General features: G+C 51.5%; 1 protein-coding gene across 5 annotated transcripts in view; it reads right to left on the minus strand.

Annotated features, from left to right (window-relative positions):
- Positions 1-26,655, minus strand: part of TMEM44 (transmembrane protein 44) — a 46,914-nt gene extending 20,259 nt beyond the window's left edge. For 3 of the 5 annotated variants that reach the window (XM_081234788.1, XM_081234786.1, XM_081234784.1), the window contains exons 1-9: positions 26,248-26,655; positions 23,261-23,387; positions 21,452-21,545; positions 20,187-20,353; positions 19,894-19,980; positions 15,075-15,245; positions 12,333-12,473; positions 10,628-10,732; positions 5,393-5,551 (exon numbers count right to left, since the gene is read on the minus strand). In XM_081234788.1, the coding sequence (XP_081090914.1) occupies positions 5,393-5,551; positions 10,628-10,732; positions 12,333-12,473; positions 15,075-15,245; positions 19,894-19,980; positions 20,187-20,353; positions 21,452-21,545; positions 23,261-23,387; positions 26,248-26,384 (1,188 nt within the window). In that variant the 5' untranslated portion in view covers positions 26,385-26,655. The remainder of the gene's footprint in view (positions 1-5,392; positions 5,552-10,627; positions 10,733-12,332; positions 12,474-15,074; positions 15,246-19,893; positions 19,981-20,186; positions 20,354-21,451; positions 21,546-23,260; positions 23,388-26,247) is intronic. The other 2 variants (XM_081234787.1, XM_081234785.1) reach the window with 1 other exon arrangement.
- Positions 26,656-27,873: the final 1,218 nt, after the last annotated feature.

Below are 27,873 nucleotides of genomic sequence, written 5' to 3' on the forward strand. Positions count from 1 at the left end.
GGTGCAGAAGAAAACCTGGAGAGTTAGCCCAGAACCAGACAATGAAATGTCCTAGAGGTCAGGCTAAGGGGTCTGGACATACACTGTAAGCAGTAAGGAGCCACAGAGGGCCTTAGAGCAGGAAGGCCATGGGGCTGATCGAGTGTTGGGAAGATCTTGGGTAGGACAGCACTGAAAGGAGAGGAGACGGAGGCAGGAGCTCAGTCAGGAGCTCCTCCCTGGATTTCACGCAGCGTGATGGAAATGTTTCTAGAGACTGCGGAAGCCAGAAGAGGTTTTCTGAGTGGCACCCAGGCAGACACAGCAGCCCCTTTTGCTGGTGGTTGACCCTGCTGTTTTCCCGATGGAAGCCTTTCCGCTTCTAAGAACTGATTCAGTGTAATTAACCTCTGCCTAACTCTCCCAGTACACTTGCTCACTTAAGGTCACTTGCTAAATGGGACCTGAAAGATGGCCCAGTTCAAAGCTCAGCATCTGCGGGAACAGTGCTCTGTCAGAGCCTCACCAGCTCCCTTAGCTCATTATCTCCACTTACAGAGCAAGTCCAGAGAAATGAACGGCGTCGCCTGGTTCAAAGGCTCTCAGGGCCAGCGTAGGTGTCCGAGCCCACTTGCAGCCCGCTGTCCACTGCACTGCATCTAGCACCATCGGCAGGCTTGCAGGGCCCCAGCAGCACCCCCACTGGATCCTCAGAATCACTCCGTAATGTAAGTAGGGCAGGTCTCCTGATTCCCATTTACAGAGGGAGAAACTAAAACTCAAGAAGTCCAGGGCAGAACCAAGGCCGCCGGGCAGGTCAGCGAGAGCCTGGACAAGCCAGTGTCCACCCGACCCCTGGTCAGCCCTCTCTCTCCTGCTCAGCCCCGTTGCCCTGGGGGGCCCAGTACAGTCTTTCCTTACCCCCAGGGGAACTAGCTGACTGTCCACCCATTTCCGGACGCACCATCTCTCACTGCTGCAGAGCACATAGGGGCACACAGATCTGTGCAGGGCAGATACCATGCCCTGAACTTAATTTCTCGTCTTTGGGACCTATTAGAAATTTCTGGCCTCTTTCTTCATACTTATATGTATTTACTTCTAAAATTAGCACTTTTAGAGTCAGTGTGTGGGTGTGTATTCTTTTTATTAACTAATTAATTGTTTTTTCCTTGAAAGAATGATTTGTCTTTAAGAATGACAAACATCCAAGGGACTGTGTCCTGGTCTGTTGGTGCTGGAAGCAAAGTCTGGTGAGGGAACAAGCAGTCCTGGTTGTCAAGAGCCTTAGGCACAGAATTAGCAGGACACGGGGGCCTGGGACGCGAGCCTCTTCAGACAGCAATCTGGTGTCTGGTGTTTGGCTCTGAACACACACACACACACACACACACTGAGCCAGCTCCAGGTACAGTCATTCTCAACATGCAGACTTTCTTCTGTTGACAGAAACAGTCTCCTTGCAGAATTCCTACAAAACTTCAATGGCATTGCTAGGAAGCACAGAAGGAAAAAAATGACTAAACACAAAGCTGGACTCAATCTTTTCTTGCATCCCAGAGGCTAGGAGGAAAAAAAAACCTTTAAAAGGCACAGGAGCAGTCTCAACACTGAGGGAATGGCAACCCTGCGCTCATAAAACAGGTGCTGGCTGCCCTGGCAAGTGAGCGGGCCGCTCCGGAAAGCCCTGCTCCCTCTGGGCCCTGGTCCCCCACCCACAGACCATGAGCCAGTGACCCTTCCTCTACATGTGTTCAGAACGCTCTCGGACGGCTGTGTCAGGAGACAGGCTGCCTGGTGTCGAGTGGCTGAGTGAGTAGGTGCACAGCCTCCGTGGAGTGTGCCCTGTCTTGTGGGGACATCCAGAAATCCGCACAGCCCACGCTAATGGCCTGTCTACAGAGTCATGGGTCACATTCAGGCTCCACTGCCATTAGTCTGGTGCCCTGACCAGCCCATCCAGTGGACACTTGAGAAAAGGTGAAAATGACCCAGTTCTCCCTCCACGCAAGCTCCCATGCCTTATCTGTCTCTGCTTCCCCTCTTTTCGTGGGTGTTCTGCATCACTGGAATTCCTTGTAAATCCCAATGTTTTATCCTGTCTATTAGACAGGACCCTGCCTGAGAACACAGGTAGCGCATAGGTGAGTGGAGAGAGTCCTGTGGAGAGAGTTTTCTCATCTGTAAAATGGGAATGATAGATAAGAAACTCGGCCCTGGGTAGTTCCTGCCGAGGCAGTGGGGTGTGGTGGGTAACAACAGGGTTTCAGAGCCAGACAGAGCTGGGTTCAAATCCCCAGGTCTGCCAATTATAACGATGACGATCATGATGATGATGATGATGATGATGATGATGATGATGATGATTTCTTGGGCAGGTTACTTAAACTCAATGAATCCCAGTCTCCTCTTCTGGGAAACAAGAATATTTAAAGGTACTTGCCTCAGGGCTGTTAGGAGGACTATACCAAACAGTGCTTGTAAAGTATAGAACATACCACGCCTGCCTCATGACACACACGCAGTCACTGTGAGCAATGAATTAAAAAACGCGTAGTGAGCTGAGTGCTGTGGATACAGTGTATGTCGTGGTGTTGAGGGACCTCTCTTCTCTCCACCTCTCCCAGCACAGCAGGAAGTAGGTCTTCAAACCTGTGGGTATGTGCCCCAAGGACATGGACCCAAAAGCACCCTCTGAGAGTTAAGTCACAAAGGACCACAGAGGTGACAAACACAACACCTTAGCGACAAAGAGTGCCTCCCAGGCCTCCAGAGTGGGAGGCGCAAGCATTCACTTATGGACCCGCGGGTCAAGCAGAAGCCCAGCTGGCTGGCGAAAGACACAGACGGACTGTAGCCAGAGAGTACAGACAGATGCCCTGGGTGTCTCAGCACAGTGTTAGGAAATATCTGAACTGTGCAGTCCATCTTGGGAGTAAGAGAAGTCACAAACCAGAAGAGGTGATGACCTGGGGCCCGGCTTCAGTCCCTTGGGGGTGTGGTCTGGAGGAGCAAGGTCATGATCAGACTGTGACCAATCTACCAAGTACCTCCCACCGTGTGTGGTGGGTCAGGCCAGCCCCCCTGCCCTCATGCATTTTTCTTTCAAATCCCCCCCTTAGAACATGTTTGCTGAATGAGTGACCCAAACAGGTGGGTGACATGCAGTGTCACACTCGTCGGCTAAGAGACACCCTCTTGCTCCCCTTCAGCCATCAAGGAGCCAGAACTTTTTAAGGAATATTGCTCTGAAAAACTGGGGAGCCCACCCAATCCCACCACCCTGAGGCAGCTGATGGTTGATAGGCTTGTGGCTTAACTTTAATCTTCTTCTTTACATCTCCCAAAATTTCTACAATAAACGTGTATTACTTTTAAGAGAGACTATATAGATTAGAGAGAGAATATAGAGAGAGAATATATAGATTACCAGAAGGCCGGATGGGCCACAGGCCTGACAAGCTACACTGTCCCCTGCTCACATTTCCTCAGTGTCTGTGTTTAGTGAGATTCTAAGTAACTTCCAATCGGGACTCAGCGCTTTGTCATGTGCAGCGTATGGGTGTTTTGGGGAATGAAGTAGGAGGCTGTGCTGGGGGTTCTGGAGGGGGTGGGTGGGGTAGATGGGGGCACCTGGGCTTCTAAAAATATACCCCTTGTTTAACAAGGGCAAAAGCATTCATCTCCATTTGCCTCGTGTATGAGCGCGACCCTGTGCCCTTGGAATTTAAAAGGAACGAGCGAATAGAGGAGAGGGAGAAAAAGGACTGCAAAACACAGAAACGGCCCAGAACAGCCACAGAGACAAATTTCTGAATTTTTCAAGGTCACTGTCCAATCCTCAGCTCAGTTGAGGGTTCCCACAGAGCGAGATTACTTCCCGCCCTCCCCAAGCCCCCTCCCCCATCTCACCAACTCAACTGTCCCTTCCCCTCACTGAACACACTCCCCCTCTCCCCCCTTAGCCTTAGACTCTGCCCGGACAGCTGGCTCCGGGCTGCCAAGCCATGCGCCTTGGGTTGTCCGACACATTCTGAGACCAGATCCAAGAAGTAAACAGCACCAAATGAAGGACTCGGGGATACACGGACCCCAAATGGTCCTTGGTCTGGAGCAGAATTTCTCCCTCAAAACCCACCTCTCAATGACCAGCTGTGTGTGTTCCAGGATCAAGAGATAAAGATGAGGGCAGCCCAGGCCCCTAGACCTAAAAGCCTGTGCACAGCCTGGCCGGGGAGACAGGTCCCTGCAGCCCTCAGGCTACACGGCAAACAACAGCAGGGGTGGAAGAGAGGTGTATGCTCTGGGCACCCAAGGGAAGGAGGCTTTAATCTCTGGTGTGTACGTGGAGGGGAGGGGAGTTCACACAGCAGGTGGCATCTGGGTAGGATTCTGACACATGGCAGTTGGGCCAGAGGAAATCCCAGGAAGAAAGGTCCAGAGCCCTGGGGATGAGGGAAGAGTCCACAGCCAAGGAGGACATGTAGGTGAGGGCAGGGGAGGGGCACGAGGCTGGGGCAGGTGTGCAAGGCCTGAACCCCACACTAAGGGATCTGAACTCTACCCCGCAGATCAGGGGCTCTAAGTCTTTCGGATTTCAGGGTTCCCTACGAGTTGAACGAATCTGGGGGACTGACTCAGGACAGATGATTGATTACTTTGCCAAATAAGGCCATTAAGACCAACACCAAACCCTCAACAGCAACTTAGCACTTCCTGTTATCGTCAATTCAAAAAAGGGCATTTACATATCAAAAGAGTGGGAGATCCCAACAAACCCAGAAAGAAGGACGGTCCCTCCCCCCGCTGGTACCCCCTGTCCACTATGCTGTCCTTGTTCTCACTTGCCACAGACAAAGGGAAACTTCCTCCTGACCAGGGCTGGGAGCCACAGCTGTGGGGCCGAGAGTGACAGGACCGTAGACCTGAGAGTCAGACCCATTTCCGGTATCCAAACTGTGATGTGTTTTGTTCAAAGATCCAAAAATTCAAAATGAGGCAAAGCTTATGAAAGTGCCAGGCACAATGCCCACTGAGGGCCCCTGTGCATGAACCTGACAACACCACAGGGAACAGCCTGGTGCTCCCTGGGGGGTAAGAAAGGCTTCCACGGTCAAATGGGTGTGGGAAACACCAAGACTGTTTAAAAAGTGTGTTAGTCAGCATTTATTTCTGTAAGACTTGAATGGGCCCCGTGATTCAGCGTGCAGTGCTTCCATGACTCACTTGACTGTGGAAAGTTCTCCTCAGCGCAGACAGCGTGGGAAAGTTCTCGGGCAGATGCTTATTCACTACTGAGCGGGCATGAGGCTGGCGTGGGCCAAGGAGAACAGAGCAGTGCAGGCACCACGGAGGCACCGGCAAGCAGGCGTGAAGGAGGACCCGCGCACCTGCCGGCGGACACAGCACCTACCTCGAGGTCAGAGTTGATGGAGGAGACCTGGGAGGAGCTACTGGAGGACACATGCGCCCGGATGACCTGAACCGGAGGGTACGAGGGGGGCTCCTGCAGGGACGTGGCTCCCGTGCTTGTCTGTCCATCTCCAGGCAGCCTGGTGGCACTGCAGCTCGCCTGCAAGGTGTGCGGGGAAGAGCAGGCAGGAGGCTTGGCTGGCATCTTTGTTTTTTTGCACTGTCAGAGTACCCACGTGCTTCAGCATTCAAAAGGCACGAGAGGACGCAGCCGCCTCCACCCTCCTCCTGCGGCCACCCAGCTCCTCCTCAGAGGCAGCCGGCCCTCCTGTGTGTGTCCTTCCCAAGAGTCTGTGCACACACGAGCAAACGCATGTACATATTTCCCCCATTTCCACTAACAGTAGTACACTCTATCCTCTCTTATGCATCTTGCTTTATCTCACTTAACAACATGCCTTAGAAATAGTTTTGTACCAGTTTTTTTTTTGGTAGCATTGTACAGATGTTCACAATCTATTTAAACCAGTCCCCTGCTGATGGACGTTTAGGACATTCCCAGTCTCTTGCTTTTACAATCAATCCTGGCTGCAGTAAATTATACTGTACATTAAAAATGTCAGGATATAAAGGATAAATTCTTAGAAGTGGACTTGCTGGATCCGAGGGCACGAGCGCTTGTAATTTGGATAGCTCTTGCCCAAAGTGTGCTCCATAGAGGCTCAACCAACGCACCCGCCAGCAGCCTATGAGAGTGAGTTGGGAAGGGTTAAGGGAGGAAGAAACTTGTGAGATTACCTGTCTGTCTGTCTGTCCATCTATCTCAGAAGAGAGCTCCCTCCCACAGGCCTCACAGGGGTTTCCCCAGAGATCCTCAAGGCTCTGGGCTGGGCTCAGAGCCGGGCAGTCACCCCACTGACACAGCACAGGGGGAATAACCCACCTTCTGGACCGTACCTTCCACCAACTAACCATATGACCTCGGCAAAAAACTTATCCTCCTGAGTCTCAGTTTCCTAATCTATAGAAGGGGCTGGTAATCCCTGCCTTGCTTCCTTTGAACTGGTGTCATGGGGTTCAGGTTTAGTAAACGTCCTGGACACATGAGAAGAACACCTGCTCGTACTGGTCCCCAAATCACGCAGGGCTCCAGCCCCGGAAGGGTCAAGGGCACAGTTCCCTGTGAGAGTCAGCTGTAAGGGAGGAAAGTCCACAAAGGAGACAAAGACAGCTTTCTGGGTGGGAGAGGGGGGGAAGGCGGGGCAGCAGAGGCCTCCCAGGCCACAACAAAGGAAAGAATCTCTAAATTCCTCAGGTCTGACCACACCTGAGTCAACAGATAAAATGGAGTTTTCAAATGCTGCAAGCTGTTGACTCCTAGGACCCCACACCCTCGGCCTCCTAGGCTCAGCCTGACCCCAGCTGTATCTCTTGGAAAATCTCTCCTTGACCAGTGCTCGGGAGGTGATGCTGGCAAGAGTGAGCACCACTCTGGCTCTTTTGCCCACTTCCCGATGGTAGATCAAACAGGACGTGTATCAAGGCACATGGCAACAGGGTACCAATATCACCACAACATGCCCACCGGGACATTCTCATGAAAAAAAGAGAATAATTTGCTAATGCAGCAGGCATGAAATGGTGGCATGAAACGGAGGCATAAAAAGCATGTCCTCTCTATAAAAGCTCAGGTGCCAGAGTCAGACAGGATTAGTCTGAAACCTATTTCTGTGATTTTCTAACTATGGGATCTTGGGCAAGTGAGTTAATCTTCCCTGTGCCTCATTTTAAAAGAATAATAAGGGCTTCCCTGGTGGCGCAGTGGTTGAGTCCGCCTGCCGATGCAGGGGACGCGGGTTCGTGCCCCGGTCTGGGAAGATCCCACATGCCGCGGAGCGGCTAGGCCCGTGAGCCATGGCTGCTGAGCCTGTGCGTCTGGAGCCTGTGGTCCACAACGGGAGAGGCCACAACAGTGAGAGGCCCGCGTACCGCAAAAAAAAAAAAAAAAAATTAACTATTAATAAATGACAATAGAAATAATAATAGTATCTACCTCAGGTTGTTATAAGAATCTGCGTTGCTAATAATTGTAAAAACCATTTATCAAGCGCTTACTTGGTGTCAGCCATCATGCCGAGTAAGAAGCAGCATAGCATTTTGGTCAAAGGCACAGACTCGGCAGAGACAGGTCTGAATCCTGGTTCTACCACCAACAAACCATGTGACCTTGAGCAAGTTGCTTAACCTCTCTGGGCCCCATTTTCCTTCTCTGTAAAGTGAGCATAATACCTCAAGGGTTGGCTGTTGGATTAAATGAGTTGATCTATGTAAAGCACTTAGACCAGTACTCCAAGCACTGTGACCAGTAAGTACAATAAGCATCATGGAAGTGTTGGCTGTTATTATTTACTCAGAGCCTGGCAAGTCGTTAGCCCTCAGTAAACAGACCACCATGCGAATGATGACCCTAGAGCCCAGGGAGGTGGCTTCTGCCCAGGCTAGAGGGCGGGGCTCCTGGCTCCCTGCTGGGAGCTGTCTTGGAGGCAACTCTCGCCCTCTGGTGGACACAGAAGGAAGAGGCCGAATGGAAGTATTTGCTCAAAAATGTGCTGGCCGGCCTCAGTGGAGGAGAACGGAAGAGGAACACAGGCTTCTCTCAAGGAGTCTGCTCTCCAGCGGGCATCCACTCAAGATTCAGGTACTGGAAGGGTTCAAGTGAATGCAACTTTTGCACTATTATTTTTCACAAGTTCCACGATTTAAAAATTTCTAGTGCAAAGCGTTGGCCCGATGCTGCCAGGGCTCCCTGTGCTTTCCCCAGGGCTTCCCATCACCCACCCACCCACCCACCCTCTGGACAGAAGAAGAGTTTAATGGCCGAAGTGGACTCTTAATCGTGAAAGCGTGCTCCAAACCTCCCAGAACTTCACTTACGTCACATACAGGCTATTTACACCCACTTTCCAAGGAACAACAGCAAAGAGTAAAACCTCTCTCTCAGGCCCAAAGTCTGAGCGTCAGCACGTCCCAGGGGCAGCCCAGTGGGGCGGCTATCACTGCACTCTGCATTCCAAACACACCTGTACGAGAGCCCGTGACCTGACACACCAGGGTTTTGGCAAACAAGACAGAAGGAGACAAAGTTTATATCCCAGCAGGAAACAGAAAACAAACAAAAGTAAAAGATCACGGTAAGTGCTTTGCAGAGCATTTTAAAAGGTAATAAAATAAACAGCAGAGGGGTGGAAGCGAGTTTTCCACAGAATGAGTGGTGGGGGAAGGAGAAGGTGACATTTTTACTGAAATTGGAAAGACAAGAAAGAAGCATCCATGCAAAAAATCAGGAGGAAGAGCATGTAGGCAGAGGAACGGAGAGAAATTCTGTGCAGAGCTAAGTGAAGAGGGGAGAATAGGAGGCAGTGGGGGGGGGAAGCGCGGGGCTGTGTCAGGAGATTAGATTTTATTCTGCATGAAATGGGAAGCCAGAGGAGTGTTTTAAACCAAAGAGGAACAAGATGTCATTTACATTTGTAAGAGACCCTTCTGGTTACTGGTTGTCAATGGAGGGGGTGGGACAAGAATAGCAGTGAGTGGAAAACCAGTTAGGAGGCTCCTGGATCTACTTGTTTTTTTCTTTCTTTATTGAAGTATAGTTGATTTACAATATTGTGTTAGTTTCAGGTGTACAGCAAAGTGATTCATTTCTACATATTTATATGAATATACCTAAATTCTGTTTTTTCCAATTCTTTTCTATTACAAGATATTGAATATAGTTCCCTGTGCTATACAGTAAAACCTTGTCGTTTACCTATTTTATATATGGTTGTGTGCATCTGTTAATCCCATACTTCCAATTTATCCCTCCCCCTACCCTTCCACTTTGGTAACCGTAAGTTTGTCTTCTACGTCTGTGAGTCTGTTTCTGTTTTGTAAATAAGTTCATTTGTAATTTTGGGGGTAATATTTTTTAGATTCCACATATAAGTGGTATCATATGATATTTGTCTTTCTCTGTCTTACTTCCCTCAGTATGATCATCTCTAGGTTGGACCTACTTTAAAAGAAGTATTTGCAAGACTCACAAATGGGTGATATGGGCACGGGCGTATAGTGAGGGAAAAAGAGGAATCTGAGTTTGACCCACTGCACGGACAGTGGTGTCGCTTACTGACATGAGGAAGATGGGGAGAGGAGCCGGTCTGGACATGGAAATCCAGAATTCTGTATTGGACACGGCACGTGTGAGATGCCACATGGTGACGATGAAGAGGGAGGACGAAGAGGTAGTGGGGCAGCCAAGACTGGAACTGAAGGAGAGGAAAAGGATGGAGACACAGGCCAGGGAAATCAGCCAGAGCTGGCAGGTAGGGCTATGGGACTGGAAGAGTGTACCCAGAGAAGGGAGCCCTCCTGAGGCGGAGCTGGGGTACTGCAACCTTGAAGTCCGCTCACGAGGAGGAGCCTGCAGAGGTGAGGGTGGCGGAAAAACCAGGACAGGGAGGGGCCCAGAAATCAGAAGAAGCAGGCGGCCAAACGAGTTGAACCTCAACTGGACAGAAATGACCCCGGGATTTAGCAACTGGGAGGTCGCTGTAGCCTCGACAGGAACGACTTAATGGGGTGTGGGACATGGAGTGGGCTTCTTGTCGCCTTTTTCCCTCCAACCCTCTTCCTCCTGAAGGCCCCCCCGTGCAGAACCCTGGCAGTCATCTGGAGCACGCGGGCCTCCTCACCACCACATGCTCACTGCCCCCACTGCTCTACCTGCCGACTCCACTGCAGCTCTGCTTCTCCATCGGCTGCAGCCTTGGTTCAGGCCACACCATGTCTTTCCTGGACTTACAACTGTCCCTCACTGACCCCCTTGCTTCTAGTCTCCACTCCCTAGTCTGCCCCCCAACACTGCCTGAGTGACGGCTCTAAAATGCACGTCTGACCCCGAGTCTCTAGTCCTGAAGCCTCCTGGACGCCCGTCACCCTCCGACGATAGTCAGCTTCCGCAGTGTGACGATCTCACACTTACCTCGCCTCCACCCTTTCATCTCCGAGCACCCCTTCATCTGACCGCCACCGCCCGCCCCCCACCAAGGCCTCCGAGAGTTCCTTCCTCTTTTTACAGGCTTTCCTGCCTCATTCTGCCCCTCCTGCAGCTAAAATGTCACTTCCTCCAGGAAGCCTTCCAGGACTACCTCCCACCCTTCTGGACACCCAGCTGTGGCCCACAGCCACTTACCTGCTGCACAGGCTCGATGGTCAGCTCCAGGTAGCGGCTGACAGCCGCCATCCTCTTGAGGGGCTTGCAGTACGGTAGCGTGGTGAGAGGCACCCAGTCCGAATTCTTTCAAGCGGGGATGGGGAGACAGAAAGGGGGATTCTTAAAGTCAGGAGACCTTTTCTAAAAACAGGATCCCAGTTTCTTCAAAAGAACCCCTACAGTATTTTTTTCTGTTCTTTTATGGCACATCTCCCTTTCTGCTTCCTATAAGATGTATCTTATCTGTCTCTTTGAGGTCACAGTAGGTGGGTGGGTCCCAAACTTTGCTGCACCGTGGAATCACCTGGGCTTCTTAAAAAACCAAACAACTGAAGTTTAGCTCTCACCCCCCACCCCGCCCCACACCAGACATTCTGATTTAATTGGTATGGATGTGACTTGCAGAGTTTAAAAGCCCCCCAGATAATTCTAAAGTATGGCAAAGTTTGGGAATCACTGGAGTGGGTGCTAAATAATGCTTTTGTAAAGCAGTGGTTCTTGAACTTTACTGCATACCAGAAGCACCCAGAGGACTTATAAAAACACCCGAGTTTTGGATTCGGTAGAGCTGGGTGGAGCCCTAGAATTTGCATTTCTAACAAGTTTCCAGGCAGTGCTGGTCCGGGGACCACACTTTGAGAACCACTGATGGAAAGACTGCTGAAGAGATTACAAAGGCTCCACTTCCTCTCTTCAAAATACTAAACACACGGGGCTCTCTTTAAATACCTTAGCTCCCCATTGGGATATAATTTCCTAACAGTTTCTAGAATGGAATGAAAATAACTTCCCACTAGAGCCTTCTTGGGAACTTGGATCTTTGGTCTAATCACCTGTATCTCCCCTTTTACCTTGGTCATACCCACACTATCTTCTACTTCATTAACTCAGTCAGATTACACCGTTAAACCTAGAAAATTCGGAGGAGCGGACCCGGGTCACTCACACGGAGCCTCATTTCTACTCTGAAAGAAATGAAGGTAGTGAGGAGTCCAGGTAGTATGCGAGATATTTTTTCCTCAAAAAATGATCTTAGAAAAGGGGGAGCTGCTTTATGTTCAACTCTTTACAAGCTCTCTTATTATTATGAGGCACTTTCTCAATTATTTGCAACCAAGGACTTTTGACAAAGAAAAATTGCCTCAGCATAGTTCTGCTTACTTAAAGGGGTCACCTGATTAAATCAGCAAAAGACAGAGACAGACACATTTACTGGTATGACATAATTGTAAAGGGTGGATGTTATTTGTAAACAGCAGTTTTAAAAATCAGCTTTTTAGTAATACCAACTTAAAAAAAAAAGCTGTGTTAGTGGTGGCGATGCTGTGGATGTCAGATGCATGCAAAAGTGGGAACTTAAGTTTTTACGAAATGAGGGCAAAAAGCACATTACTTCTAAACTAACGTATTAATTTATATAGTATGTGAACTTAAATATATATATGTAAATTACCAAAGAGCATAATAGCAAACTTGAAAAAAATATATTTTGTACTTGGGAAAACAGAGGATCCTACTTATTCAGGGCACTCAGCATTGCGCGTAACAGTAGTTTTTTAAAGTGACCAACTGGCCAAGCTCGTGGGGACCCCCAGGATTCCCAGGCCCAGCCCCGGTGAGGCTCGCTGCCTCTGCCCATGCTGTGCACAAACACCAGGGGTCCCGTCCAGCTGTGAGACCTTGCCTCGGTCCTTGCCTCCTGGTTTTCTTCCTCCTTCTCTGCACAGGTCAAAAGGGCTTGGGTGTCGGCATTCTCTGTGGCTTCAGAGGCAAATCCCAAGGCGTGCCTCATCTTGCTCTTCATCACCCAGGAAAGGAAAATGATCTGAGAAGTGAAGTTAAGGTCCACGGAGGTGGAGAACTTCAGCCACCGGTCCTGCCTTCACCTCTGTACCCTGAGGGCTCCATCCTGGGCTGGTCCCTTACCTCCCCGGGATCATCCTGCCGGTCGGCCCCAGAACAGACACAGCTCATCCGAGGACAGAGCCAGGTCTGACACTTCCTAGTTCCTGTCCCCCTGAGGGCCCTGTACCCAACCAGACGCTGCCTCTAACAAGCACTTAGTAGATACCTGTTACACAAAAGGATTTTGAAAACCATTTTCCCTGGCTTACAGGGAAAGTACACGTAGTGGGTTGAATAGTGTCCTCCCAAAATTCATACCCACTCGGAACCTCAGAATGTGATCTTATTTGGAAACAGGGTCTTTGCTGATATAATTAGTTAAGATGACGTGGTAGCAGATTAGGGTGGATATAAGGTAAGTCCTGTGGCAGGAACCTCACAGGAAGAAGAGAAGTAATGCAGAGATACGCAAGGGGAAAGGCCAGGTGACGATGGGGGCAGAAATTAAAATTATACTGCCAGCTCAACATCAGAAGACAGACAACCCAATCCCGAAATGGACAGAAGCCCTCAACAGACAGTTCTCCAAAGAAGACATACAGATGGACGACAAACGCATGAAAGGATGCTCAACATCACTAATCACTAGAGAAATGCAAGTCAAAACCACAGGGAGGTATCACCTCGCACCAGTCAGAATGGCCCTCATCAAAAAGTCTACCAACAACAAATGCTGCAGAGGGTGTGGAGAAAAGGGAACCCTCTTGCACTGCTGGTGGGAATGTAAGTTGATACAGCCCCTATGGAGAACAGTATGGAGGGTCCTTAAAATACTAAAAATAGAACTACCGTACCACCCAGCAATCCCACTCCTGGGCATATACCCTGAGAAAACCATAATTCAAAAAGAGTCATGTACCACAGTGTTCATTGCAGCTCTATTTACAATAGCCAGGACATGGAAGCAACCTAAACGTCCATCGACAGATGAACGGATAAAGAAGATGTGGCACATATATACAATGGAATATTACTGAGCCATAAAAAGTAACGAAATTGAGTTATTTGTAGTGAGGTGGATGGACCTAGAGACTGTCATACAGAGTGAAGTAAGTCAGAAAGAGAAAAGCAAATACCATATGCTAACACATATATATGGAATCTAAAAAAAAAAAATTGTTCTGACGAACCTAGGGGCAGGACAGGAATAAAGACGCAGACGTAGAGAATGGACTTGAGTACACAGGGAGGGGGAAGGGTAAGCTGGGACGAAGTGAGGGAGTGGCATGGACATATATACACTACCACATGTAAAATAGACAGCTAGTGGGAAGCAGCCACATAGCACAGGGAGATCAGCTTGGTGCTTTGTGACCACCTAGAGGGGTGGGACAGGGAGGGTGGGAGGGAGACGCAAGAGGGAGTGGGTATGGGGATATATGTATATGTATAGCTGATTCACTTTGTTATAAGGCAGAAACTAACACACCATTGTAAAGCAATTATACTCTAATAAAGATGTTAAAAAAAAAATATGCTGCCAGAAGCCAAGGAACCCCAGGAGCCACCAGAAGTTGGAAGAGTCAGGGAAAGATTCTCCCCTAGAACCTCTGGAGAGAGTATGGCTCCACCTGGATTTCGGACTTCTGGCTTCCAAAGCTGAGAAAATAAATTCCTGTGGTTTAAGCCATCACGTTTGCGGTTATGTGTTACGGCAGCCCTCGCAGACTCAAATAGTATGTGAGAAAATCCATTTCTAAACTATGCTAAATCCACAGGTTTTCCACCCCTCCCCCAACCCCACCCAGCATCTCCACTCGTCACTGTCTGAGCTTAGCTTGCCCTTGAGGCCCTCACACCAAGGTCACTGGGGTGTGGGCACATCAGGCAACACCCCCTTGGGGATCAGAAAGGGGCTCAACGATCACTGACAGCTTTTCTCTCTGCTTTCCCACCCCAGGCTCCAGCACCGAAGAGGACAGAAGGCAGATGATCACCCGTGTAGGGCGGGTCAGCTTGCAAAGCCCTTCCCAGCCTGTGAGAAGACAAGGCAAAGGTGAGGAAAACAGGTTCACAGAGGGCGGGGACCAATCCAGGTGGGGAGCAGCACCGAGCCAGGAGCCTGGCTCTTCTGTGATCCCAAAGCCAGGAAGCTTCATACTTCCCTCTGCTGTTTCACAAAGCTCCAGTCAAGAGATATTTCTTCTTATTTAAAAATAAAAAAAGGAGGAGGGACTTCCCTGGTGGCACAGTGGGTAAGACTCTGCACTCCCAATGCAGGGCACCCAGGTTCGATCCCTTGTCAGGGAACTAGATCCCACACGCATGCCGCAACTAAGAAGCCAGCGAGCTGCAACTAAGGAGCCAGCCTGCCGCAACTAAGACCCAGTGCAACCAAATAAATGAATAAATAAATAAAATTTAAAAAGGACACAAAGCACAAAACTGCACATTGCAATTGTGTCTGCCTCCCCCAGGATTCAAACCACCACCCTGGCTACTGGGAAATAATTCTTTCTAGCAAGAGGGTAGGAGGGCAGATGAGACACAGCAGCCAAGCCCCCGGGCCAGGGGTGGATACGGCGAGGTCCAGCGCTGCACGGCCGAGGGAGGTCAGGAACCAGGGTGTGGCCCGTAGCAGGTATTCAGGCCGCCGGTCATGGGCCACGATGGCCGAGGCGTAGAGGAGGCCAGCCAGGGCTGACAGGAGCCGGGTCCACAGGTAGATGCAGGGAAATGTCCTACCCCAGCACTGGGCAGAGAGAGAAGGGGGCTGGGCTGGGAGGAACACTGCCACTTCCCTGAGCTCCCTTAAAGCTGATTCTAAGACCCAGGCCCCTGGTGATGTAAGAGGTTGGAGGGCAAGCCCTCTGCCCATGGCCAGTCCCCAGAGGTGCCACTTCTGTTGGGCTTCAGGCTGCTTCCAGGAATCCCCTGGCAGTCCAGTGGTTAGGGCTCCTCGCGTCCACTGCAGAGGGCATGGGTTCGATCCCTGGTTGGCGAACTAAGATCCCGCAAGCCGCGTGGCGTGGCCAAAAAAAAGAAAGCTGTCTCCTTTGTCTGGTGAACTCCTATTCATCCCTCAGAACCTGGCTTAAACCCAACTCTGGGAAACCATCCCTTAAAACCTCCACCCTAAGGGGAGCAAGTTATTCCCTCTTCAGGGTCCCTCACACCTCTGACATATCCCTCTATTGGAGTGCCTTTCACCCTGATCATGACTTAGCTCCTTACACATCTGTCTGTCCAACAGACAGAGGGCTCCTGAGAGCAGGGCTGAGGTCCTCACCATCTTGGTGCCCTGGAACCCAGCACTGGGCAGGGGCTTGTGAATGTCAGTGGGGAGAGCAGGACGGAGACTGAATTATGGAGAGCCAAGGGCCCACCCTTCTCATCTCGGGGCTACCAGCTCTGAACCAGGCGGGATGGGAAAGTCAGGAAAATTAGAGATAACATTCTGGAAATTTTGAAGCCAAGGGGATATTTCTGGAGAATGAGCAATGGAAATATTGGTTTTTAAAAAAGGAAACATGCAATATTTATATGTAAGTATCCTTTACGGGTATAAAGTCACTTTATATACACATTAAGTATATATACAAATATTATGTATTTCCAATTATATACAATTACATAGGTATTTAAATTAATACATAAATATAAATTATATTATATATATATATAAAACTTAGTTTGCTCATTAGATGACTGTACTTAGAGACATACAGGCCTTGGTTAAGGAATGGAAAAAATTCAAGAGAAAAAGCATGTTTTAGCCGATTTTCTCCATTTTAATTTTAACCCTCAAAAAGATTCCTGGGACTTCCCTGGTGGCGCAGTGGATAAGAATCTGCCTGCCAATGCAGGGGACACGGGTTTGAGCCCTGGTCTGGGAAGATCCCACATGCCACAGAGCAACTAAGCCCATGTGCCACAGCTACTGAGCCTGCACTCTAGAGCCCACGAGCCACAACTACTGAGCCCACGTGCCACAACTACTGAAGCCCACGTGCCTAGAGCCCGTGCTCCGCCACCACAATGAGAAGTCCACGCACTGCAACAAAGAGTAGCCCCTGCTCGCCGCAACTAGAGAAAGTCCGCGTGCAGCAACGAAGACCCAACACAGCCAAAAATAAATTAAAAAAAAAAAAAAAAAGATTCCTGGGAATTCCCCGGCGGTCCAGTGGTTGGGTCTCCATGCTTTCACTGCCAACGGCCTGGGTTCAATCCCTGGTTGGGGAACTAGGATCCCACAAGCCGCGCAGCGCGGCCAAGGAAAGGGGAAGAAAAAAAAAATATTCCTCAGGAGTGTTACATGTCCCTCTGCATCTCTTCCTGTTTTGTTCCTGGGCCTCCCTGTTTCTGGCCTGTCACCCCCTGAGCAGATGGCACGCAGCTGCGGACGGTGGCCCCTGGCCCACTGGCCCCAGAGGCTGCGGGTGGAGTGTCACCCCTTCCCATCAGCCTGTCCCACCTCACACGGCCCAGCAGCACTGCTATGGCGGGAAGACTTTGGGGTCCTCCAGCCCACCCACCCCCATTTTACAGAGGACACTGATGGCCAGAGGGGAAGGTGACTTGCAGAGCCGGGCTAGGCCCTGAGCTGGATGAGGCCAAGCTGGGGGAGCCCTCATCTCTCACTCCCGTGCCAACCCACGCCCAGCACCCCCTGACTCAGAACTCAAGCTCTTCTCAGGGTCGGTACTAGGGTCTAGAGGGCTCCGCCCGCGGCGCTGAACACACAGCTGCGCTTCCAAGCACCACTGCTTGAAGACTGGAACTGGCTTGGTGACCCGAGATGTGGTATGAATTTCTCCAGCACACACAGGCCTGTCTAGCAGGTCAGGACAGACGGCTGGGGGGACGACCTGCCTGGTGGCTTCCTGGCAAATCCGCGCTGGGGACTGGAAGCGGGTTCTGCCTCAGACACTCTTACAGCAGCAGTGACTCCCAGTGTTGTCAGCACAATGCTTTACTGATCAGTGCGTGTTTCACACCCTTTGTCCTGTTCAAAGACTTGCTCCTGGAAAAATGGGAACTCTTCCCACCAAAGCCACCCAGCCAGGCTGCTCCTCAGCGCCCCCTCCAGGGGTAAATTAGAAGCGGCTTCTGGGGGATCCAGGGTCCAAGTCCAGGCTGGCTTGGCTTCCCATAGCACTGCAACCCTGCTGGCTTTCTCCCTAATGAGGGAACCCTAGCTCCGGGTTATTCATGGGACCAGAGACACTTAGGGCTGGCAGCCCCTCCGAGATTGCCCAGCTCAGTCCCCTTGCAATCTCCCTCTATCTTCTTGCCAAGGGGCCATCAGGTTTGAATGCCTCTAGTGATGAGAAGCCCACTACCTCCTAAAGCAGGAATAACAATACCAATTGTTCTCAATATGCCAGGCACTGGGAAAAGTGTCTAATTCATGGAATTCTTCCTTTCACCGAATGGGAAGCGGCCTCCCAGTAACCTCTTGGTTATTGATTCTGGTCTTGGTCCTGTTCTCCGAGACTGCAAAGAACAAGGCTGCTCTTTCTGCCCCAAGGTAGCCCTCTGTTTCCTGTATCCATGAGCTTCCTTTTTTCTAGGCCAAATGCAGCGACTCATTAACAAGTGTCTGCTGGAACCTACCCTGGGCAGACCCCAAGCACCTGGAACACAGTGAGAAATAAAACAGACAAGGGCACTGCTCTCACGGTGCTGATGCTCTGCTAGGGGACCAGGCAGCAGCCTGGTAAATAACTAAAGGAGCTAATTCAGGCTGTGATAAATGCGATGAGGAAAATGAAGCAGAGGGAGGGACACAGAGGTGGGGCTGGCCTGGGGCTATTTTAGGTGGGATGGTGTTATGAGTTGAATTGTGTCCCCCCAAAAAGATGTTGGAGTCCCAGCCGCCAGAGGTAGTGAATGTGGCCTTATCTGGAAATAGGGTTTTTGCAGATGATCAAGGTAAGCTGAGGGTATTACGGTGGGCTCTAATCCAAGATGACCGTGTCCTTGTGAAAAGGGGAAAGTCAGACCCAGAAACGTACGGAGGGAAGCCATGTGACCACACACACACACACACACACACACACACACACACACACGGAGAACTCCACACAAATCCTGGGGTTGTGCTGCCACCAGCCAAGGAACTACCAGAAGCTTAGAGAAAGGCCTGGAACAGATCCCTCTCTAGGGCCTTCAGAAAGAGTGTGGCCCTGCTGACACTTTGGTATTGGACCTCTGGCCTCCAGGACTTAAAGACAGTATGTTTCTGTTGTTCAGAGTCTGGGATACTTTGTTATGGCAGCAGCAGGAAACTAATACAGGTGGGCAGGGCACTGCAGCTGTTCCTTCAAAGGTCCTCACGGGACACGGCTTCCCAGCCCTGGCCACACACCCTGGAGGCCCATCCCAGCGGTGGCTGAACTGAGCACAGTGTTTCCCACGCTCCCCTCCCCTGCCCTGGAGACAGAATCTTTGCTGATGAGGCCCTGTGCCAGGGAGGTTTCAGGCTGCAGCTCCCACGAGTGGTCAACTAAGCACCCACCTCCTCAAATCCTGTTCTCCTGGGATTGCTATTAAACCACAGTGCTCTTGGGCAAGACTAAATGATGGGCCGTCACATTTCTGGTGTCAGGCCCCGCCATTTTCACGCATCCATAATACGTGGCTCTTCGGCAGGCGCTCTCCGGCCTCGGTGGCCTTTCCCGCACACTCTCCTCTGCCCTGAGTGCCTTCCCTTCGCCTCTGCCTCCTCAGACCCCACCTGGCCTTCGCTGCCAACCTGGGGCCGCGCCAGCACCCAGTGCCTGGCAGTGTGAACAGTTTTCACCCTCGCTCATTTGAATACTGTAGGAGGCTTCTCTCTTTCTTCCAAAACCCCAAACATTTGATTCCTTCTTAGAGCATTCAAACATCCTGCTTTCCCTTTCTGTGTCTTCCTTGGGGAGACTGTGAGCTCCCCAAGGGCAAGCAAGGCATCTCAAGGCACGTCTGTTCCCCCAAGGGACTGGCCATCACATAACTTCCCTCACCCCAGATGCCTGGAAAATATCTGCCAACAAGACACTCTTGAATACACAGACCCCAGGAGCTGCATGATCCTGTTCTCTAAAACCTCAGATCTTCTCATTCCTTAATGGGGTGCCTGTCCATCCAAACTCAGGGGCTCCTTCCGGAGAGCCTGATTTTCATTTGCTACGAGAAATGGAGAGAACACAGTGCCCTCTCCCTGTGAGCCTCAGGACCCCCCGAGGCCTGGGGGCAGCTGTTCGCTGCCTGCACACACGTGTATACACGCACACACCCACACGTGCACATGTGAACGGAGACACCACCTCTCCACCCCGGTGACCTGGAGCTGGGAGGATGCTCCCAGATGCCCTAAGACCTGCCAGGGTGAACCACAGTCCTGGCCCCAGACTCACGATTCTGGAGAGTTGGGGGATCCGGGAAGCCCAGGAGCCCAAAGCTGCGATGCTGCCCAGCAGGTAGCCAAGGATTTCAGTATTGTCCTGCGGGAACAGTGATACACTCAGCACCCTGAGGAGATGCCCATGCACCCCAGGCCCGTCCTTTTCTGCTTTTAGGAGGTTCTTCCCAACAAGGCCTAACCCTGACGCCCACCCCCAGGGCATTTGTTGGAAGTAGGAGAAGGGGAGGGGCCCGCATTCCCCGCCCCCCCACCCCGTCAGGTCCCCCTGAGCAGGCTCGACCTCACCTGTACCAGGCTTCCCAGCAGCCTCCGCTGTGGCCCTCCGATGGGGCCTGAAGCCTTCGGGACAGCGGCCCACAGAGCCCAGCCTGGGCCCAGGCTCAGAGGCAGGACCAGGGCAAATATGCTGGCCCTGAGCTGCCGCCTCCTCTTTCTCTCCCGGGAACCCCGACCTGCAACAGACACCAAGATCCCACAGGGCTCCCGGGATCTGGAACTCGACAGACAGCTGCGTGGGAAGAACTGGTGTCGACCCCAGACCCGAGGCCAGGATGGGCTCCCACGCTGTTCCACAGGCCAGCCCCTCACCCCCCTTCAAGGGCCTGCGGTTGGGTTTCCCCCCTTCCCCTTACCCCCCCCCCCCCGCCATGACTGGCACTCTTCCCCGTCCTCAGCCTCTCATAGTGTTTTATGTTTCAAGGCAGGGCAACGCGATCCTTTATCACATGCATCTGCATGCACACAGAGCCGCCCGTCCTAGACTGGAGACCGCTGAAGGCAGGCACTGTGCCCGGCCAGTTCTATAATCTGCACGGAGCCCGGCACAGAGTGGAACCGGCACAAGCTTGGTGAATGTATTATGAGTGGGCACACTGGTGCCAAGGCACCAAAGCTGTGAGTAGGATAAGCATCGTCTTGGAAAGTCTCCTTGAAATAGAAGACAGATCCGCCTCTGAACAATTCCAAAAAGAACATTCCTCCTCTGGGCAGCCTCGAGCAGCTGAGAGCATCTTACATTACCCCTGATGCAAGCATTTCCTTTTGGGACAAGGGTCCGAGCACATTGCTGCCCCTTCTCAGGAACGTCCCAGTCCCACATACTTAAGGCTACTCATCCCATCTCAGTCACTTCCAGCCCCTGCTCGGCCTGAGGCAGCCCAGGGGCTTTGCTTGGAGCACCTGGACTTGCACACTGAGTATCACTGTCCATCCCCAAAGCCCTGCCTCCTCCCTTTCCTGACCCCTGCCCATGCTGCTCTTTCACCTGGAATGCCCTTCCTTGCGGTCCCAGTTCCGACGTCACATCCTTCTCTGACACCTACAGCCCCTCCCCTCCTCTGGTTGCCCATTGTGTGCCCACACCCCCTTACTAGCAGCACTAACTACCTTTTAGGCCCCTGACTCCCCTCTCTGGGTGAAGCCAGGGAGCTCGCCCATTCGTCTGTGCCTGGCAGGGTCCAGGCTCGGGCGTGACAGGGAGAGGCACTCAGCACACTGATGGATGAAATGAGTGGATGGATGAAGACGGGAACAGATGGCAGCACACTTACCTGAATTGGACTTGACTTTGGAGCTGCAGACTGGGAAGAGAATGGACACAAAGTTCACCAGGTCAACAGCTGCTAGGTAGGCACCAGTGAAGACCTGGGAGCAAAGGAAAGAGGGTCTTGGTGTTCAAACACCTTTCAGCAACTGTAGCACCTCTCATTCTGGCTTTCCTCTACCACGTGTGTTCCACTGATGTAGGGCTTCCAGGGATACCTCCAAACCCAGGAAAGGTTGGTTATCACCTCCACTTGACTAACGAGGAGATGGGGTGCTTAAGTAACCAATCCCATTATGCAGACGCCCATCAGAGAGATGGGACAAGAACTCAGCCTGCCCCACTTTCCAGGGGACAGCATAGTCTCTGCTGTGCAACTTTGGCCCAGCCACTGAACTTCCCTGGGCCTTGGTTTCCTCATCTATAAAGCAGGGATAATAACAGTGCCTCCCTCATTGTTAAGTAGATTGTATGGGCCGATAACACGGGAAGTTGCTTAGGCCAGCGACTAGAGGAAAGTAAAATGCACCCACCCATACATGCACTAGCTACTGACAGTATAGTTGACACTTGAACAACTCAGGGGTTGGGGCACCGACTCCTCTGCAGTGGAAATTCCAAGTATAACTTTACAGTCAGCCCTCTGTATCCGAGGTTCTGCATCCATGGATTCAACCAACTGTGGATCCTGTAGTGCCGTAGTGTGTATTTATTGAAAAAAATCCACGTATAAGTGGACACACACAGTTCAAACCCATGTTGTTCAAGTGCCCACTGTACTTAGTGCTTAAGAGCATGCATTCAGGGGTTTGAATCCTGACTCTGTACTTACTAGAGGGTGACTTTAGCAAGGTTATTGAACCTCTCTATGCCTCAGTTTCCACATGTATAAAACAGGGATAATGAGAGCACCCATGTCATAGGTCGATTTGAGGATTAAATGAGTTAATACATGAAAAGCCCTTAATGTCAAGTACATAGTTAAGTATTGAATAAATATCAGCTATTATTACTGGACTTGAGCTAGGCCTCATTATAGTCTATCAGCTAATGAGAATGGGCTCCTAGAATGAAAGGTGATTTGTTTCTGATAGAAGGCTGCTCACAGCAGGGTCTAGAACTCTCCAAATCTGTGTCCAACCACTAGGCTCCCCTCCTTCACATCTACCTGGATGGCAAAAGGCCAGGACCAGCCCCCTGAAGTGGGACCCATAGATCCTCCTTGGGATATGTATTTTGGGATAAGCCCCTTCTACACAGATTTGTTTGAGGGTCTAGACTTTGGAAAAACTTGAAACTGCTTCTCACTTGCTCCAAAGCCCACATCACCACCTGGGAAAGGATTCAGACACCCCTGCCTGCGCTGCGGCTGGGACCTGGGCTCTAAAAACAGTAACAGCAACAATCCCTTTTTACTGGATATCTACTATGCGTCAGCTGGTGTTTTAAGTGATGGGGATATGGTAGCGAATGAAAATTTTTGCCCTTATGGAGCTGACATTCTAGTAGGGGCTAACATACAATAAGCCATAAACATAATGAATAAGTAAAGTCGATGGTATATTAGGGAAAAATGGAGCAAGATGAGGTTGTCTGGAGCACCTGTGGTAGAGGCAGGGCACACTCTTAAACAGGTGATCAGGGAGGCCTTATTGGGAAGGAGATATTTGAGCAAAGACTTAAAGGAGTTGAGCAGTGAGCCACGTGGGTACCGGAGGAGCAGGAAGACCAGCAGGGGCACAAGCCCTGAGGTGAAACTGCCTCGCATGGGGAAGGAACAAGACAGAAACCACTGTCACCTGTGGGCTCAACGCACCTGGATGGTGAGCTGTTTGGCCAGAATCGCCCCGATGGTGTCACACAGGCTGGTCAGAAGGCAGCAGGCAGCACACAGCGCCGACTGGTCCCGTCCGGATTTCTTCCCACATCTCAGATAGAGAAGCCTGCGGGGACAGACGGGCGTGTGGGCAGAACACAGACATGTGAGTTTGGGTTCCCAAAGCAGGTGTCTGAAAAGGGCAATTGTGACTTTATGTCCTTCAGAATCACTTTCTTCCCGATATTCAGCAGGTGGTTTTGACCTTAGTTTACAGATGGTTAAAGAAAGGATGGAAAGCCTCCGAGCCTCTGACCAACAAGCCCATGGCAGGAGGCAGACCTCAAGAAAGGAGGAAAGAAATTCCTCCTACAAATCTGGCTGCCTCAAGTTCATGACCCACCACTCAGTGCTGACAAGTGAGCTGTCAGCTTTTATGTTTTGAAAGGAAACAGGAGGGTTATAAAAGTAACCCAATCATTGCAGTTTAACTGCAGAGCAGAGTTAATTGCCTGGATTAAAAAGGCAACTTGCTTCTTTGAAATTAAAATGAAATCCTTCTAATCCATCTGTGCAGTGAAATGGGCTGGCTTCTGCCAGCTGCATCCAAACTGATTTCATTTTGGATGCATGTTCTTCACACACCGGGGGAGACTCCTCTAAGCTGCGACGGCGCTTTGGGCTGACCTCCCCCTAGGGGCCCCACTGCTGGCTTCTCTCCCTTACTGCCCGCTCTCCACCCCCAGGAACAAGTGCAGGTAGGCAGGACAGACTGGAAGGGGCCAGATGTCTCTCTGTCAGCATCATTGATCGGATCTTGGAAATACTTTGTTCTAGATGTTTCCTTGCTCCATTTCTATGGAGAAACTGAGGCATGATTGCAGCTCTGGTCTCACTTCCTTTAACCACAGGGTGGTACTCACTCTACATCATTAGGACCATTTGGCTGGTTCTGAGCATCAGCCCTTGGGACTAATGAGTGAGGACAGAAGGCCATTGGGCTCCCAAACATTCCCCGACCGGCCGGCCGAAGCCCAAAGCTCACAGTGGGAACACCAGCTGTTAATTTGGGTCCTGAAACTGTTTCAAGGCCCAGGAGTGAAGACTCTTACATTAGAGACTCTCTGAGTTGGACCCAAATTAGAAATAATTCATTTAGGGCTTCCCTGGTGGCGCAGTGGTTAAGAAGCCGCCTGCCAATGCAGGGGACACGGGTTCGAGCCCTGGTCCGGGAAGATCCCACATGCCACGGAGCAACTAAGCCCGTGCACCACAACTACTGAGCCAGTGCTCTAGAACCCGCGAGCCACAACTACTGAGCCCGCGTGCCACAACTGCTGAGGCTTGCGTGCCTGGAGCCCGTGCTCTGCAACAAGAGAAGCCACCACCATGAGAAGCCCGCGCACCACAACGAAGAGTAGCCCCCACTCACCGCAACTAGAGAAAGCCCGCGCGCAGCAACCAAGACCCAACACAGCCAGAAAAATAAATATATAAATAAATAAATTTATTTTAAAAAAGAAATAATTCATTTCAACCCTCCCATTTGAGAAAGGAGAAAACTGAGGTCTATGGTGAAAGGTGAGTTAACGGCAGGCCTTCTGCTTCACGTGCGGCGGCTCTGCGTGTGCCCTGCGGCTCTTCGGCCACTTCCCCAGCTCTCAGGGGTCAGGGATCTCGGGCTGACTCTGACCCAGTCCCCACACAGCTGAGGCAAGGCGAAAAGGCAGAGGCTGTGCTCTCAGCCTGGCCACTGGGCATTCTCGAGGGAGCTCCTTAACCTCTCCAAGCCTTCGTTCCTGGAGGGTAAGACGTCTAATAATACTGGCTTTAGAGGGTGGCGGTGAGGGACAAGTGAGATAATGCACATAAAGTGCCTTGTTAGTTCCCATCCTCTGATCTGGGTAGTTTACCTCACAAGCCTGCCCCTTTCTAGTAGGTTCTGGGATTTCGGTTCTCCCCATTTACTCAGGCAAGTTAGTTAACCTCTCAGCAGCTCAGGCTTCTCATCTAAGCGGGGTCAATGACAGTCCCTACCCCATGGGGCTGTGGCAGGGATCAGTGAGTTAACGCAGCACTAGGCCCTCAGTAACTGTTCTAAGTGTCTTCTTATTCATATTCCAGGGACTGGGCAGTGGGGCTGCAGAATCTCTCCCCCAGCGTCAAATGCCTGAGGGGAACATGATTGCCTGTCAAAGGTGAGCCGGTGTCAGCCTCCCTCAGGGGTGGTCCTTCTCCCCTACCAGGGAATACGTGGGTGGCACCATCCTCCAGAGCTTGGGACAGGGTGGCAGAAGATCTGGAGACCATCTTTAGCCAGACTTCACCCTTAGAACCCAGGTTATGGGGACCACTTGGCCAAAACACTCCAGGTGTCGGACAGACCAGGGCAAAGTCTGTGGCCAGAGTCGGATAGTAGCCTCCCCTCTTCTCAGCTAAGAGGGCCAGTAAATTGAGGCCAGAAACATTGAGAGACTCGTCCAAGGCCCTTGTCCTCCGCCAAGGGTTGATGGCAGTGTTGGAGCAATAAGAATGCTGTTTAATGAGCACTTAGTAAGAGCTTCACCAGTACTGTTTGATCCTCCCAGCCGTCCTATGTGCTATCATCCCAATTTACCTGAGTAAAACGAGCCCCAGGGATCTTATAGCTCGCCCAGCTCACACGGCCAGTAAACGGGGAAAGGTTGACACTAGAACCCAGGACTGGCTGCTTCCAGTCCACGGCCCCGTCCACTGCACCACCCAGCATCCTCCTGCTGGCTCCCAGCCCAGCCTCCTTGTGCGTGGAATCCGGAAAGAAGTATCTGATTTCAGTCTACAGCAAAATATTCCTCTTGACCCTGCAATTGTGCTGCCTCCTGCATCCTCCCTTTCTGCCCCCTTCCCTCTAGGTTTCCAAGCGCGAGTTAGCAGGGGGCAGCGCCCCATTTCCCCCCGCGGCCGCCCCGGTCCCCGCCCTGACGCCGCCCGGCCCCAGTCCCCATTACAGCGCGTGGACGGCGATCCAGCAGGAAAAGGCGCAGATCCACAGGCCGAAGGAGATGCAGACACGGTGGCGGGCGAAGCAGTGGTCCAGGTAGTCCCAGTCCCAGAGCGCGGGCGCGGGGCTGGGCGCCTCCCCCATGGCTGTCTCGGCTCCGCCTGGCCCGGTGCCCGCGCCTCCGCCTGGCCGGGGACCCGCACGCAGCCTCCCCCCGCTGCCCGCCGCCCCGGGCGCTGCCTCCCCGCGCGTCCCCTTCTCCGATTCTGTTCCTTCGCGGCGGTCCCAGCCGAGCGCGCCGACCGCAGGCCGGAGATGGGCGCGCCCAGCTCCGCGCTCCCGGGGGCGGGCGGCGGCGGTCAAGACTCGAGGGAAAAGTTTCCGGGAACGCGCGGCTCCCCACCCCTCGCGCTATTGTCGGGGGTCGGCGGGCGGGAGGCCGCCCCCCAGTGGCGGAAGCCGGGAGCAGCCTCTGCACAAAGGCGGCGCCCCACGCCCCCCAGACAGCGGCAGCATGGCTCCCGCGGACCCCTTCGCTGTCACGCACCCCCAAACCCGGCGGCCAGAGCGGAATACAGTGACCTGCCGGCGCACTGTGAGGCACCTCGTCCGTTCGTTAACCCGCCATATTTCCTGAGTCAAACAATACATACTTGGCGCTGGGGATCCCGCGATGAGTGGGGCTTGGTCCAGATCGTTAAAATGGCACAGCACAAAGGGTGCTGTGGGAGGCCAAGAAGGAGGAATCAAACGCGCCCCTCTGCATCCTCCCTCGCTCTTTTCTGAGGCTGGAGCTGCACCCTGTGTCCCTGCTCCGTTGCCCAAGCCAGGCTCTAGAGGCGAAGTCCACTTACCCCGCGACCCCCGCAGCCAGGGAGCCCCGTGATTTTTGCAATCTGTCCCCTCCCATCCAGCCACACTGCCATCAGTTCAAGTACACAGGGCTATTGTTCTTGAAAACAAACTATTATTATGATTTAAATTTTTCCTTGTTGATTTTAATAACTTTTCTTAAAGGACATGACTATATCATTTCTTTTTTTTATTTTTAAAAATAGCTTTACCGAGATCCCATTCATATATCATAAAATTCACCCATTTAAAGTGTACAATTCAGTGGTTTTTAATATATCCACAGAGTTGTGCAGCCACCACCATTATCTAATTTTAGAACATTTTCATTACCTGCCAAAAAACCTAGTAGCTACTAGCAGTTACTCTCCACCCCTCTCAAGCACTCCCAGCCCTAGGCAACCACACATCTACCTCTGTCTCTATGGAGCTGCCTATGCTGGATATTCCTTATAAATGGAATCATCCAATAGTGACCTTTCTGTGACTGACTTCTTTCACTTAGCATAATGTTTTTAAGCATCATCCATGTTGTAGCATGTATCCATATGTTATTTTTATGGCTGAAAAATAATCCATTGTATGGTTGTACCACATTTATTTATCTTCTCATCAGTTGATGGACATTTGGGTTGTTTCCACTTTTTGGCTGTTATGAATAATGCTGCTGTGAACATTTGTCTACAAGTTTTTGTGTGGACATAGGTTTTCAGTCCTCTTGGTCACATACCTAGAAGTGGAATTGCTGGGTCCCATGGTAACTCTGTGTTTCAAGTTTCGA

This window comes from Mesoplodon bidens (assembly GCF_964165515.1).
Source record: "Mesoplodon bidens genome assembly, chromosome: 5".
Lineage (NCBI taxonomy): Eukaryota > Metazoa > Chordata > Mammalia > Artiodactyla > Ziphiidae > Mesoplodon > Mesoplodon bidens.